Source organism: Pholcus phalangioides, unplaced genomic scaffold (genome assembly GCF_987345545.1).
Source record: "Pholcus phalangioides strain wild (caught in Gottingen) unplaced genomic scaffold, Ppha-v1.0 ptg000008l_1, whole genome shotgun sequence".
Classification (NCBI taxonomy): Eukaryota; Metazoa; Arthropoda; class Arachnida; order Araneae; family Pholcidae; genus Pholcus; species Pholcus phalangioides.
Window position 1 is genome coordinate 45,378,523 of NW_028301601.1, and position 16,076 is coordinate 45,394,598.

The following is a 16,076-nucleotide window of genomic DNA, read 5'->3' on the forward strand; positions in this document are numbered from 1 at the left end:
AAACACCCAGTATATGTTTTATATGTTTCAAGCTGAATAAATAGTTAGGTCCCCCGGAGGCGCCCGAGTCCACAGGAACAATGTACTTATATCACCGAGTGCGACAGAGCCTGGATTTCTCTCGGTTCCGTCCGTTAATTTTTTGTCGTCCGACATTTTTGTCGAGTAAATTTGTCGACCTTTTTTTGCCTATCAAACGAAGACCACAAACACTTTGTGCCAATTTGGGGAAGTCCCCGGACACTTGAAGACAATTTTATGAACTCCGCGTAACCTTTGTGACAATTTTATGAAGTTCGCGCACCTTTCATGCCAATTTGAAGTCCACGGACCCTTCATGAAAATTAGATGAAATCCAAGGCCTATTTTTGCCACTTAGATTAAATCTACTGACCATTTGTGCCAATTAGATGAAGTCCACGGACTCTTTATGAAGATTAGATGGCTTCTGCTGACCCTTTGCGACAATTAGATAAGGTCCGCGAACGTTTTGTGACAGATGAAATTAACGGACCATCTGTGTCAACTAGATGAAATTCACGGGCACTTTTTGCCAAGTAGATGAAGTCTACAAACCCTCACTGCCAATTAGTCAAGTCCACGAACTCTTTGTGTCATACCAACCGAGAAAACTCCACGCTACATCACATAATGGCAATATCAGTCTTTGCCCCTGACCCTTTGTACTAACTAGATTTAATCCACATACCATTTGTGCCAATTATATAAATGATGATCCCTGTGCCGATAAAATGAAAGCTATGAAGTGGACCCATTTTAAAAATTAATATCCAGCACATACAGAGGCGGATTTATGGTTTTGCCTCTTCTGGGCTATACAGATTTTGACGCCCATCTCCCAATCTAGTCTAATTTTCTTGACCACTCATTCCTTAAATTTGCGCCCTGCGCCATTACCCGCTTGGCCACCGCTTCTATAAATAAGCCTCGGTCTGTAACTCTTTTGGTCGCTTAAATGCTTACTGTTTTGGTCACCATTATAGCTCTAGGTCCACTAGAGGTTTCCTTTTGGTCGTTCACTGACCTGGTCCTCGCTCTCTAGGTCACTCTTTTGGTCACTCACATGCGTTCACCCTCTTTTCGTCGCGCACTGACTTGATCGCTTGATCTCTAGGTCCCTCCCACGCTCAGACATTCTCTAGGCAGGGCAGTAACAAAGACTTTTATGGGGGGGGGAAGAACATGATATGAAACCCCCATCCCCTTTCACTGTAAAATACTATGTTTTGGCAGTGGTATTTCTGTTCCCTCCTGAAATATTTTTCACTCCTCCCCAAAAAAGTTTGACGAGGTTTGGGGGCAATTGCTCCCTTTCCCTCCCACTAGTTCCGGCTCTGCTCTAGGTCATTCACATGCTTACACGTTGTTTTGGTCGCTCGCTGACCTGTCTTCCTGGATCTTTAGGTCACTCTTTCTATTATTCACAATTATTCACATACATGCACGCTGTTTTGTTTTGGTCACACAATGACTGGTTCTTTGCTCTCTTGGTCACTCTTTTGATCCCTAATGTGCTTACACACACACACACATGTTCACTTACATTATAGCAAACCTTGTAGGTCACTCGTTTGGACACTCGAATCTCGCTTTCTAGACAGAGGCAGGTTCACGGTTTTACCGCTTGGGAGAATAAAAAAAATTTTCCGCCCTTTCCCAACATTCTAAAAAATTTTCTTTATCACTCATCCGTCAAATTTACCGCCTTCCGATCTTGCCGTCCTGGCTATAGTTTACTAAGCCCGCCCCACCCCCCTCCCCTTTCCTCTGTAAATACGCATCTGAGTACATAACAACAATTTGAAATCAATGAGAGATAATTGTTGCCTCATCCAAGTCATCAATCCCCCTGAAACCTCTCCAAGATGCCCCTCAGGTTAAGAACCCCCCCCCCCCTCCCGTTGTATTCACAATATAAGCCCAGTGACGATGAAAATACGAAATTCCGGTTCCTCCGAAATGAGTTCGTATTCGTTTAATTAAACGGAATGTTCTCGTAGAGCGCTAAAACGTTCAGCCATCAGAGAGCCATTCTGCGTCATGCTAATAATGATTTTTCCGGTCGGATTTTTCGAAATGAATGGCGAAATATTCTCTTGCGAGAGGAGAAATAACATTATTTAGGGGAAGGGGGCGAGATGACGGCCAGATGCGGCTGACAGTTGGGGAAAAAGGTTTTGGGCTGGAGGCGGCGAATAACGAATTCATCTGCTACCAGAAAAGGGCGCAATTGAGATTCATTCGCCTTTTACTGCTGCTTCCTTCCTGGGCGGAATTCCGCAGTACGTGAAATTAAGGGTCCTTTCCCCCTTCCTTATTGGGAACCTTCCAATTGAGAGAAAGAAGATCGTTCCCATCTCAAGTTGCAAATCACAAGAAATCGTTTCACCTTGTTGAAAAAATGCTCGCCAAAGTCCTAAACCACGCATGCTCAAGCATGGCCAAAACAGTCCGCAGGCCAAATGGGGCCCTCGGAGTCATCTGATGTGGCCCGTGACCTCAAGCCTAATTTTTTTAAAAGTTAATGAAGTGTTACATTGCCGTATCTCTTGAGTGCGGTTACAGATCACTTAACCAACCAGTGGCGCATTTTCAGATCACTTAAGTGATCCGCGGTGCAGTTCCCCCATCAATTGGGGGAGGGGGGGGCACGATATATACCCAGATCACTTAAGTGAACCACTGCACATTCACAGGTCACTTAAGTGAATTGCGGTGATCTGCTCACTGCTCGCGGCATATTTCCAGATTATTGAAGTGACTCGAGGTGCAGTCAAACATCATTTCAGTGGTCCTCGGCACATTTTCGGATTACTTAAGTGACCTGATGCTCAGTTTTTAGAGCACTCAAGCTGCCCGCGACATATTCCTAGATAACGTAACCCGTAGCATATTTTCATATCACTTGACTAATTCACGGCACAATTCCAAATCATTCAAGAGGCCCGTGGCACTTTCCAGACCTTTTAAGTGACCTGCGACGGTGCTGTTCCAGATCCTTTAAGTGGCCCGTGGCACTTTCCAGACCTTTTAAGTGACCTGCGACGGTGCTGTTCCAGATCCTTTAAGTGGCCCGTGGCACGTTTTGATATCAATGAAGTGGCCCGCATTTTCCAAAATGTTGAGCACCCCTGTCCTAAACTCTCCAAAAGTGTTCTTCCATTTCCACATTACACTCACTCATTTCCATTGTCTTCAACCTCGGTCTACCGCGCAGGCCGCTTCATGGTGGCGGGCTCGCATTGCGTGGACCCGGTTTTGATTCCAACAGGAGGGACAGTGGGGGTTTGTTTTCACTTTCAGGACCGTTAAAAAGTCTCGCCGCAGAGAGCAAGGGACCAATACAACGGTACAAATATTCAATCATTACTCTTCACTCACAGTTTGAGAAATAGATGGCAGCACCCTGAATTTCACGCACAACACTGGACACGCACTCAGACTGTTAGGGCGGTAAATAAGTAAGCACGGTGCTGCCTCACGAGCTCAAAATGATCAATTGTCATCGATGGAATACATAATTAATAAGTATTTATGTTCTGGATATGCTGTCACACTCAGGCGAAACTCCCTCGAAATACGGGACTTTAGTTGAAAACACCCCCCCCCCCCCAACCACTTCTTCTTCATCACTGTACTGCTACGGAATCGAATCCGAGGCTTCAGAATACCAAAGCCATCGCGTTATCCATGTGAACACACCATTTGATAAAGTCTCGCCAAAGTTACGGGAGATTACAGAATTCACTCACAAAATACGCAAGCATTGCCTATTCAGAAGTTAGATTGCGGCATTCAAGGGGTCCAAGCACCCAAGCTTGGATCACGAGGGGGGGGGGGAGAGAGAAAGAGACTCGTCGTTCAAACCCACTAACAGCCAGGGACTCCTCAGCTATGGGACCCGATCCAAATTTAATTCGCAGGGGATTCCAGGAAGGGTCATACGAATCCGTTCACAGCCAAGGGTTTTCGAGCTATGGGTGCCGTTTGAAACTCGATTCGCAGAGACTTCCGAGAGGGGTCGTACCAGCACCTCCTAGAGATAGAAGGCCTCTGCACTGTTTGCCATAAATGTCACTCACACTACCTAGCAAGTTTACCACATTTTGAAACACAGCATCCTATTTCGTCTCTTCTTATTTTGGCGTAGAATCTTCCTGATTGACTCACAAATACGGCATAGTGATTGGATGTGGGGCATAGAAATCGCCTATTCTGAGCCCGATCATTTCTTTTCCTCACAACGATGATACTAGCACGGTCAGAGGGAATTTGTTTTCCGTGAATATTCTGAGGAAAAATGAACTACTTACTGATGTCACAAGCAGACAGCAGAATCCTTCTATCTCTAGGAGGTGTTGGTCGTACTAAGACGCCTTGGAAAGTACCTATCGGGCTCATCGATGGTGGATAAACCAGTTTTCCGTTCAGTGACGTCAAAGAGACGTCTAACCGTTAAAGACGTTGAAAAAAACAGCATTGTATACAACCAATAGCTGTAGTGATAATACATGTGTCACACTACTCATGAATTGCGGATGATAAGTCGGCCTGGATTTATCCAGTGGCTGCAGACCATACAAATCCACTTACACTCCGGTTATATTTGTACTTATTGCATTACTAGTTTCGAAAAAGAAAAAAAACAGTCCCGTGGACCGTGAAGTTGATCTTGTTGTTGATTTTGGGTCGTAGGTGGAAAAGGTTAATGATCTCCCCCCCCCCCCCCCACATCTAAATGACGTAGCATGCGCAAAGACTTGTCGTTCATTTCGGCAAGAAAAAGACAAAATGGCCTCCTTGAAAACCACTAACTTGATGCTTTAGCCGCTCCACAATCAAATCGGCAGGATGACATATGATCAGCTTGTGACATCATCCTTGATGACCATACGTCCCGTTTAGACTGTTTGTCCTAGGTTTTTTGTTTTTTTTTTTTGGTTTGATTTTGATTTCAGTGTAGTTGTCTATTTTGAATAGAAGTACTTGTATGTATGTTGAAGTAATTTCTATTAATTTTTATTCTTTCATATACAGCGAAGCTGGACGCGGTGAAGACGTACATGAGAATGCGCAGAGTGCCTGAACATTTGACGAACAAAGTCATCAAGTGGTTCGATTACCTGTGGATGACGCAGAAGTCCTCCGACGAGGAGAGGTCCGTCGGTTGCCTCCCGGACAAGCTCAAGGCCGAAATAGCCATCCACGTCCACCTGGACACCCTAAAGCGGGTCGAGATCTTCCAGAACACGGAGGCCGGATTCCTCTGCGAACTTGTGCTCAGGTTGAGGCCCGTACTCTTCAGTCCCGGAGACTACATCTGCAGGAAAGGTAGGACCTCTCTATACCTCATCATTGTGTGTGAGACAATGGCTTATTGGCTCTATGTGCTCTATGTGCCAAAGGGAGCAATGAGTGGAGTTCTTTGGGGGGGGGGGGCTCTAAACGGTGATTTCAAGTACATTGTATAAAATATTATTTTTACAGCAGGCCCACGTCATTTGGGTGGAAGCCGAAGTATACTATCATTACGTCATTCAGACGAATGTTTTCTGTGAAGTTCGAGTCGTTTCGTTGAACTGTTTCTTGGTTTCTAGGAAATTCGAACGGTTTTGACTAGTCTCTTGCCCTCTCGGTTACGTGAATCATTCGTTCAGCCATTCTCTTGATCTCTGGGAAACTTAAGTAGTTCAGTTGACCCATTTCTTGGTCTTCGGGCAACTTAAGAGTTTTTTGATCCGTTTCTTGGTCTCTCAGCAACTCGAGTCGTTTAGTTGACCAGTCACTTGGTCTCCAGGCAACTCTTGCGTGTGTCAGTTGACCGGTTCCTTGGTCTCTGGATGATTCGGGTTGTAGTTTCTTAATTTCCGGTCAACTCGAGTCGGTCAATTGAGCATTTTCTTAGTATCCGGATTAGAGTCGTTCAGGTGACCAGTTTCTAGGTATCCGGGTGATTTGAGTCGTTCAGTTGATCATTCTCTTTGTCCCCGGGCTACTCGAGATCGATTTGGTTATCCCCATGTGAAGAGGGCCTTAGAGAGACACACATCTTCCTAGTTAGGTTTGATCAACACCGAAGAATATCAATTCATCATATCGAATTCAGTATTATTCTGAAAAGCACTCATAGTCCACAAATACGCCAATTTCTTTTTTCTCTCAATGTTGCCTTCTGATCTTATTCCTATTTATACCATTGCTTCCTCTCAACAAATATTATCAATATCAACATTTCCGTGGCCGCAAAGAAAAATCATCTTAATTTATGTAAATTGAAATGAAAAATTAGGATTTTTTTGGGGTGGGGGAGGGGGTAAGAAAGAAATTCGGAGGAAACGCCTCGGAGAAAAACCGCAAGGAGAGTAAAAATTCATTGCGCCTCCGGACAGACTCATACATACATAGAAGGACGTATAACAGGACAATAAATCTACAGCCACGAGGCATGGCAACTGCATTTTTCTCGGATTATTTCAAGCAACGTGTAGAGAGGAAGCTCCATTTTTCTACCGCGTACATCATTTGTGTGGAAAAAAAAGGAGAAAAAAATGGCCCCACACATTCCTTTTTTTGAATTATATGTTCATGGATTTCGCAACGAATACATTTTTTTGCCCTTTTAAATGTAAAAAAAAAAAGAGATACGCTGTGTTCGTTTTAATATTCATGTTTTTCCTCCGAGGAGTTTTACCGTGTGGTTTATTTATATCCCGCAGAGCGAGATATTTTCTTATCATGGTAAACACGGACTGGCGTTTAGCAAAACAAAATGAACAGTATATATACTTATGGTTTCAAAATATTGGTATCCAATATTTATTTACCCGCAGAAGCAGCTCCAGGACAAAATCCCTTACCCGTGCGGTACTTATTTTTGGTAGCTCTGGTCCTTTTTTTTTGTTTTTGGTCGTCGAAGTTTTTTTTTTTTTTTTTTTTTGTTTTTTTGTTCTTTCAACTTGGATTTTGCGTCCTTCTTAGAGTTGTTCCCCGTGTTCCCACACACGTGTCATACGGCTCAAGAGCCGTCCCTGTGTGCCAATGTGATGAAATCAATGAATCCTTTGGGCCAACTAGATGAAATTTGCTGATCCTTTGCGCGAATGTGATTAAGTCCATAAACGTTTATCCTTTACGTCAATTAAATAAACCCCTTAAGCCAATTAGATGAAATCAATGGAACATTTGTGCCAAGTAGATGAAATCAATGGAACATTTGTGCCAATTAGATGAAATCAATGGAACATTTGTGCCAATTAGATGAAATCAATGGAACATTTGTGCCAATTAGATGAAATCAATGGAACATTTGTGCCAATTAGATGAAATCAATGGAACATTTGTGCCAATTAGATGAAATCAATGGAACATTTGTGCCAATTAGATGAAATCAATGGAACATTTGTGCCAATTAGATGAAATCAATGGAACATTTGTGCCAATTAGATGAAATCAATGGAACATTTGTGCCAAGTAGATGAAGTCTTCTTACCCTTTGGACCAACTTGACTACTTTCTTTGGTCGATGAGGCTTTTTTGGAAATGCACGGAGGAAATGTCCCACTCACTTAGTCCTCATATGGCCACTCACTTGTTCCCTCACACAGTCACGCACTTTGTCACTGATATGGTCACTAACTTGATCACTCATATGACCACTCACTTGATCACTCATATGACCATTCACTTGGTCACTCATAGGATCACTAACTTCATCACTTTCTTTCGGTCGCTGACTTAGTAAGTTATATGGTCACTCATTCACTTGTTCACTCATACGGTCACCCATACCCTTCGATTTTTCACTCACTTGGTAACTCATACAATCACTAACATCATCACTTTTTCAGTCACTCACTTGGTAAATCATATGGTCAATCATTCACTTTTTCACTCATATGGTCATTCATGCATTCGCTTAGTCACTCATGCAACACTCATTCATTTGGTCATTCACATGGTCACATACTTGGATACTCAATTATTATTTTTATAATGGTATTTCTCTTCCCTCCCGAAATTTTTCACACCCCCACCCCCACAAATTTAGTGTGCTTTGAGGAATTTGCCCCCTTTGCCGCTCACTATTTCCGGCCTTGCTCTCTCTAGGTCATTCTTTCGGTCATTCACATAATTACACACTGTTTTGGTCACTCAATGACTTTTACCGCACACCAAATCCCATCGCCATGGGGGGCGATTTCCAACCAATGGAGTTGGATGGAAAATGAAGGCGCCATCTATCGAGGATCACGTCGGGCTGGGTAGCTAAAAAACTTGTTTCTAATGTTCATGCCCGTATTCGAACCCGTGGACCTTGACCGTAATCTTCATAGCAAAAGGCGAACATCTTATCACAACGCCACTCGGACTCTCCTTCCATGACCGGTTCTTTGCTATCTGGGTCGCTCTTTTGATCTCTCATGTGCTTGCACACACGTTTACTTTCACATGTTAGCAAACCCTGTAGGTCACTCGTTTGTTCACTCACTTACCTAGTCCCCTCACTTTCTAGGCAGAGGCAGGTTTATGGTTTTACCGCTTGCAAGCTATGAAATTTTTTGCCACCCTTCCCACATTCCGCGCCCTCCGAACTTGCCTCCCTGGGCTATAGCCAGCTAAGCAACATTCTCCCCCCTCCTTCCCTTGTAAATACGCATCTGCACAGGGCTGGACGGGGGGGCGGGCGGAGGGCAAAAAATTTGATTCTGATCTCTTCTGTGCAAAAAAAGCCAGAATTCACGCGAACGAAATAATGAAACCGCAGCTCATTTTTGTAGAGTAGAGGAAATTCCACACAAAAAAAAAAGAAGCGATTCCAAATATTTCCGAAAAAGCAACGAGACCACCTCATACGAACTAAAACAAATATGTTAATGGGTTGCACATCAAGAGGCTTTTACGGAATTTGGTGGAATTTGAAGATTCGGCGAATTTTAAATCGATTCGTTTCGGGAGAGCCAATCATATAAATATTCAACGATTCCCTTGGAGTTCTGCTACGGATTCTGCCTTCGGATTGTTTTGAGCTGTCAAATTTTTCTCAGAAAGTGTTCCTGTGTACCTACACGATGATTTCAGAATATACAGGGTGCGTAGGTAACAGCGGAGACGCTGACATGAAGACAACATTTAAAAGGGGGTGTTGAAAGTTGCTGGTCATACCGTATATATGGGACTCAAGTGCGTACGAGAGGGAGGGTGCAATGCATTGTTTTTCAATTATTGGGGTGGCTCAGCCCTCTTACAAAATTAATTGGGGGGGGGGCCTTCAAATGGCCTCAGCCCCTAGGTTCCGGCGCTTATGGGTAATAGGGCGCATGGCATTTTACTGGTGAACCATTGGTCCTAGAGGCATACTTCCAATTAGAAAAGTTTCCAAATAACATGTAGCACTCAGATATGTCATCCATGTTGTAATGGGTGGTATAGTAATGGAAATGAAAAAATTAACTATACAGTCCCCGTGTGCCCGAAAACCCAGTTAGAGAGTTGCTGCCCTGTCTCTCTCCTGATGCCAACTAGAAAAATTCCACGTTTCTTACCAGGAAAGGGCCCCCAAGGTGAACCCTTCGAAAAGTTTCGCAAAAACGTTACCGCTAATTCCACTCATTTAAATATGCACAGAAATACAAAAAAAAATCAGGTGGAATTGTTATGAGTCTTTCGAAAAAGAAATATTTAAATATATCAATATTTTGAACGCCAATAGAGGCCAAGAATGAATTTGAAAATCCTACAACCCTAGAGCGACGTCATTCAAACAACACAAGATCAGGTACAGCCAACAGGGTGTTCGTATAAACAGAAATTTAAAAAAAAGTTACTTTTTTTTTATTTCAATAACTATACAACCCCTTGCAACATGAATGGCATATTTGAGTACTACACGTTGTTTGGAAACTTTTTCAGGCTGAAGTATGCCTCTAGGATCAACGATTTTCCAGTAAAATGCCATACGCTCTGTTACCTATGCACCCTATATAAGAGCGATGATGTGAGTTCAAAATCGAACCCGTAAAAAGTTTCCCATTCCAAAGTCGCGCAGCAGCAAGCGACAGATCTGTTACCACGGTACAAATATTCAATAATTACCCTTGTACACTCATAGTTTGAAAAAAAGATGGCAGCACTAAAAACTTACGCACACAACACTGATTTAAGGAAAATTCACCGACAAAAATTCCCCTCCAAGCAATCCACCGCTGAGAAAAATCACCGACACCAGTGAGTCAGTGATTGAGTAAATGAGTTAATGTGTGAGCGATTGGGTGACCCAGTGAGCTAGTTAATAAGCTGATGGGTAAGTGAGTGCCCGTAGTGATTGGCTCACTTGGTCAATCTTGTGATTGAGTGATTGTGATCAACTGTATCATTGACCGTATGAATGACCGAATGAGTGAGCGATTGAGTGAGTGACTGAGAGAGTGAGTAACCAAATGAGTGGTTGAGTATATAATCATATGAATGACCGAGTGAGTGACTGTATGAATGACCGAGTGAGTGACTGTATGAATGATCAAGTAAGTGGCTGAGTGAGTGGGTGATAAAGTGAAACAATGACTGTATAACTGAACAAGTGAGTGGGTGAGTAACAAAGTGAGTGAGTAAGTGATTGAGTAACCGAGTGAACGAGTGATTGAGTAACCGAGTGAGCGAGCCACTTGGTGAGTAACCGTATGAGTGACTCATTTACCCACTCACTCACTTGCTCATGTACTACCCTGCTCATTCACTTACTCACCTGCTCACTAACTTCCCGATTCACTTGATTAATCACTCACTAGCTAACCTACTCACTCACCATGTCACATTAGTTGATGAATTGTTTTTCGGTGAATTTTCCAAGCCGTGAATTGTAAGGTCAGTGAGAATTTCCCACAAACGGATCGGCTGTAAATGGCGATATAAGTTGGTGACCGGAGACAGCTTATATCCCCTATGGGGGGACAGAGCGGGGGTCATGGTCGGTTTCGGGTGACCGGAGACAGTCACCTTTTCGGAGAAAAAATGGTAGTGAATTTTCTCTGTGGTGGTACACCAAAGCTGTGTATGTGCATGGTTCGCAAAGTCTCGAGAGTACGTCATTGCACGACACTCCTCCTTATTCTGATAGATGAAGTAAAAGATATTGTACAATTCATTTTTGCGACGAAATTGATTAAAACTTCTTCATTTCCCTTTTGTTTTTTTCCCCGCCAGGAGAAGTCGGCAAGGAGATGTACATAGTGAACCGCGGTCGCCTACAGGTCGTCACCGACAACGGTAAGACGGTGCTCGCGACGCTACGGGCCGGAAGCTACTTCGGTGAGATCAGCGTCCTGAACATGGGAACGGCGGGCAACCGGAGGACGGCGTCCGTGAGGTCGGTCGGTTACTCGGACCTGTTCTGCCTGTACAAGCAAGACATGTGGGACGTGCTCAAGGATTATCCGGCCGCCAGGGTGAGGCTCGAAGCCATCGCCGTCAAGAGACTCGAGAAGTATAAGAAGGAAGAGGATGGCAAGAAGGGTAAGACGTTTGGTCGATTGTGTACTACTACTTGACCGTACATGCAATTTGTAGACATTCCTCTACGGAATTTCTACCTAATCGATACATGCCGTGTATACATATCGATGTTGTCAGCAGGGCCGTATTAAAAGCATCGGGGGCCCTATCTGGTAAACTCTCGAGAATTTCAACCAGTTATAACTTTTGTGAGGCCCTTCTCTTGAGGCCCGGGTGGGTCCATGCGTTAAGACAGCACTGGTTGTCAGAGTTGTGCTTGTCAGATTTTCTTGCTGTGTGTGTGGTGCTGTCATCTCTCTTCCCTCAATATTTACTTATCTTAAAAGAAAATGTAATTTATAATTGAAAATCTGAGAGAAGGTAATCCAATCGGAAGCTTAATTTCGTGTAAGTATTGTTTTGAAAAACAAGTAGACCTTCAACACGATATTTACATAACATGCAAATTCAGGGAAACGCCGTCTTCACTTAAAATGTGAAACACAGGTGGCATCACTCGCAACAACACGTTGAATTCACGTCTCTGAATTATTTTTTTTCCTCAGCCCAATGCATGACTTGAAAAAACCCAATGAAAGACTTTTTTTCTAGATGTTGTTGCAAAAATTACATAAATAGTTATTATTTATTTATTTTGTCACCTTTCACCTGTAAATAGCCATTAACGCGTTTCTCTGTAAATCTCGCCAAATTGACGGCAAATTAGGCGTTTAACGTTACAAACGTTTTGGTGAAAGCTCTGATAAATTGGCGACGTCATGACTCTAAAGAAAAAAGTGCGATCTCGCGAGATTATGGTAGAACTCTCTCGATGCTTTCATCTGCCTATATAACAGCGCCGCCAAAACAGAACTATGAACAGTTTTGTTGAGTTTTTACAATACGAGATCTCTTGTACTGAGAGGAATCTGCTCTCTATACGTGTAAATAGCTGTTCTGTAAAATAAATCTGTGTTGTCCTTAAAACTGCTTCGTGCTTTGGCATTTCGAATGCTAGTGTTATTATAACAATATCGTTATATTGTTATAATAACACTTAGACGTTATCCATAACAATATTATGCCACGCGCGAGATGAACTCGGAAAGAAAACTCTACTAATCTCCGCCGGGAATGGAACCCAATCGTCTTGCAAACCGGACAAGCGCGCTATTCATGTACATCACAGGAGACACTACCATTCTTTCCTTAAGGAATGAATGGTGGTCCTCAACTACTGAAATTTCGGTGTCGCTGCAGTAGTAGGGGGACTTAAGGCAGGCACTTTTTCTCCCCACTAAGGGCTGTTTGCAATCAATAATTAGCAATTTCGCCTGCCACTGGCGATATTTTTGACGAGCACTGGCGATGTCCTGTGTTAATAGTTTCGATCTTCTGCGTGTCTTTCTATACAGGGTGTCCGGTAAGTCCTAATGAAGCCTTCATCTCATCAACAATTCGTCGAAGAAGTACGGTTCCATTTTTTTTAAAAAAATGCTGAAATTGTATTCAAAAATTACCCTGTGCCAGTTTTATATTTAAAATACAGTGTGTCAAAAACAAATAAATTTTTATACCGTGCCTCTGTCCTCTAACTTCCAGTTAGAAAGATGTTGCCCTGCCTCTCCTGAGGTTATCAACAGCAAAAAAAATCCGCATTTCCATCTGCAATATATACTGAGATATATTAATTCGACAAAAATGAGAAAAGTTGGGGAAGAACTGCATAAACTAACGGATACAACGCTTCTTTCCCTCATTTTGTGACACACTATTTTCACTCTAAACACTGGTACAAGGTCATTCGAATACATTTTGAGCATTTTTTAAATTGGAATGGTACCGCTTCGACGAATGGTCGATGAGATAAAGGCTACATTAGGACTTTCGGGACACCCTGTATAATTTTATGCCTTCATTTTTCTCCATTAGATATGTTCAACCTTATCACAATAAAACTTCAATTTTATGTACCATTGCATCTGATCATATTGTTTATATTTAATAATCTTGAAAATGTCAACCTTGGTTGTAACAACACTTCGGTTATAACGACAAAATTTCACCGAATCTTCAGCGTCGTTCATAACCGAGTTTGACTTCATGTACATTTAAAATATGGATTAATTACATAATTATGTTGTTGCTTTTTTTTTCCAGCTTCCGCCGGTAACAACTCTCTAGTTCCACCGTCGACGTCCATAGGCAGGAGCAGGAGCACGCCTGGTCTGGTCGAGTCGAGGGGTAAAATACCCTTGGAAGACATGCAAATAACCGAAGACAGACGTTCAAGCATCAGGAACGGCCGCGACGAATGCCACCGGCACAGCATATGCTACGATCCGGACAGCATGGGCAGCGGCAAACCTCTCAGGAGGGACAGCCACCCGAACTACCTTTCCCCGCCGGTGAGTTACGCCGGTCACTCGGTGTGCAGCGTCCAGTCCTGCAACTCGGACTCGACGAACGCCGATCCGGGAGGGACCTCGACGTGTCACTCGAACATGTTGTCGCCTATGCCGTCGTCACCGTACCGGTCGAGATCGCCCCTCCTGCACGAGTACGGCGGCGGTGGCGAACCATCCAGGTACCACCAGGCTCTGGTCGCGGCCGCCTCCGCGCATTCCGGAAGCGGCATATTGTCGCAGAACTATCCCGGCAGGGAGGTGCTCCTCGCGGAAGTGAAGAGGTTACGCGAGCGGCTCGTGGGGCTCGAGGCCGAGAACGCGACCATGAACCTCAAGCTGAGCCAACAGCAGTGGGACGTCGAAAGCAGGCTGGCCGAGATAGAGCTCCAGCTTGCCACCGGTGGCGCCACGACAACTTCATCCAGCATCCCCAGCCCGGACGATAACAACCAGGAGTCTATTATATAAAACTATACCAAATAATATAACTTCCTATATGGCAATGTGACGAACGCATCAATATTTTTTTTTCTTCATTAGTGATGGTATACTACTGTAGATTGCGGGACATACTATACCGTTATGGTGTAACCCTGAAAAAATACTTGAGCAACTACATGAAAGAATCACATGAGTTGTGCACGTGAAAGTATTTCAACATTTGCGGGTAGTCTCGTAAGATTCTACGGGGGGGAAAAACACAACTTTGCTGAATAAACCCATTTCTGATGGTGCTAATAATGATAACTACTATTGTTACCGTACGTTATGATTGCATCCAGTGTGCCTTGGTGAGTATCTTGATCTCAATCATGTCACGATAATAGATTCAGATTGTAACCCTTCGAGTGGCATTGACGGAATATCTCACCTCCTTAAATGTGATCATCAAGAGATCTTTCTCTTGATCGATCTGCCCAGGGAATTTGTTAGGGTTAGTAGACATCCATGCTCGAACCGAGATTCGAACCCAGACCTGTACAGTAAGAAGCTAGCTCCCTAACCACTCTACAAAAACCTCTTATTTTAGCATTGGTAAGCTCAGATATTTTGTAGAGTTGATTTCTCGATATGGAACACTTCCCCCCCCCCCTTTGCACCTACTGAAAATCGGAAAATAATTCTACTTCATCAAAAAGATTTTAAAGGGCGTTTAGTGCTCTCTGCTGTGCCAGAAGAACTAATCCCCCGGAAAAGCGAAAGGTGACTTGATGTTTTCACCCAAGCATTTCCGACATTATTAACCCCTTCATGTATAAGCTTTTGTCAACAATTTGAATGTTCTTTATTTGACGAATTCAGCGATAAATCTGGTAACCTAATCTGGTCCTAACCTAACCACACGATAGAAAAAAGGAAGAAGGGGAAGGAAGAAAAGTGGAAAAGATAAATAAATGACAGGGAAAGAAACTTATAAGAGAGTATACAGTCGATTTCCCTTTTCACCCTCGCCCTACGCCAGCACCACCTAGAGATAGAAGTCCTCTGCACTGTGTTTGCCATAAACATCATTCAGACTACCTAGCAAGTTTGCCACATTTTCAAACACAGCATCCTATTTCGTTTCTTCTTATTTTGGCGTAGAATCTTCCTGATTGGCTCACAAATACCGCATAGTGATTGGATGTGGGGCATAGAAATCGCCAATTCTGAGGCTGGTCATTTCTTTTCCTCACAATGATGATACTGGCACGAGCAGGGAATTTTTTTCCCCTAAATATTCTGAGGGAAAATAGACTACTTACTGACGTCACAAGCAGACTGCAGAGGCCTTCTCTCTCTAGGAGGTGCTGCCTACGCCCTCTTTCGCTCTTACATGGAGAGATGCACTATATGTGGGGAAAATTCACAAACAGGAATATAGAACATATAGGGAGGGGGAGAAACTATTTCGGTTCATAGGGTATATACAATAAAGCTTCGTGATGGTGAGGAGAGAGGAAAGAAAACACAGAGAGAACTGGATTGAAAACTTATAAGATTTAAAGGGTTAGTTCAAATACGAAATCAGAAGCCACAACAGGTGAATCGCCCAACAAGGTGGCTGTAATAAAAGATTTTAAAAAAATAATCATCATAGGTGAAAAGAAATAATTGAGGAAAAAGTCCATAAAAATATGGTATATAGTCATAGCCTAAATACAGCAACCCAACAGCAAA

At 43.2% G+C, this 16,076-nt stretch overlaps 1 protein-coding gene across 1 annotated transcript in view; it reads left to right on the forward strand.

The window, feature by feature from the left end:
* Positions 1-15,265, forward strand: part of LOC149084377 (cyclic nucleotide-gated channel alpha-3-like) — a 162,897-nt gene extending 147,632 nt beyond the window's left edge. Inside the window, exons 2-4 of the mRNA XM_089234765.1 lie at positions 5,059-5,352; positions 11,221-11,529; positions 13,669-15,265. Of these exons, the coding sequence (XP_089090891.1) occupies positions 5,059-5,352; positions 11,221-11,529; positions 13,669-14,384 (1,319 nt within the window). The 3' untranslated portion in view covers positions 14,385-15,265. The remainder of the gene's footprint in view (positions 1-5,058; positions 5,353-11,220; positions 11,530-13,668) is intronic.
* The last annotated feature ends 811 nt before the right edge of the window (positions 15,266-16,076 follow it).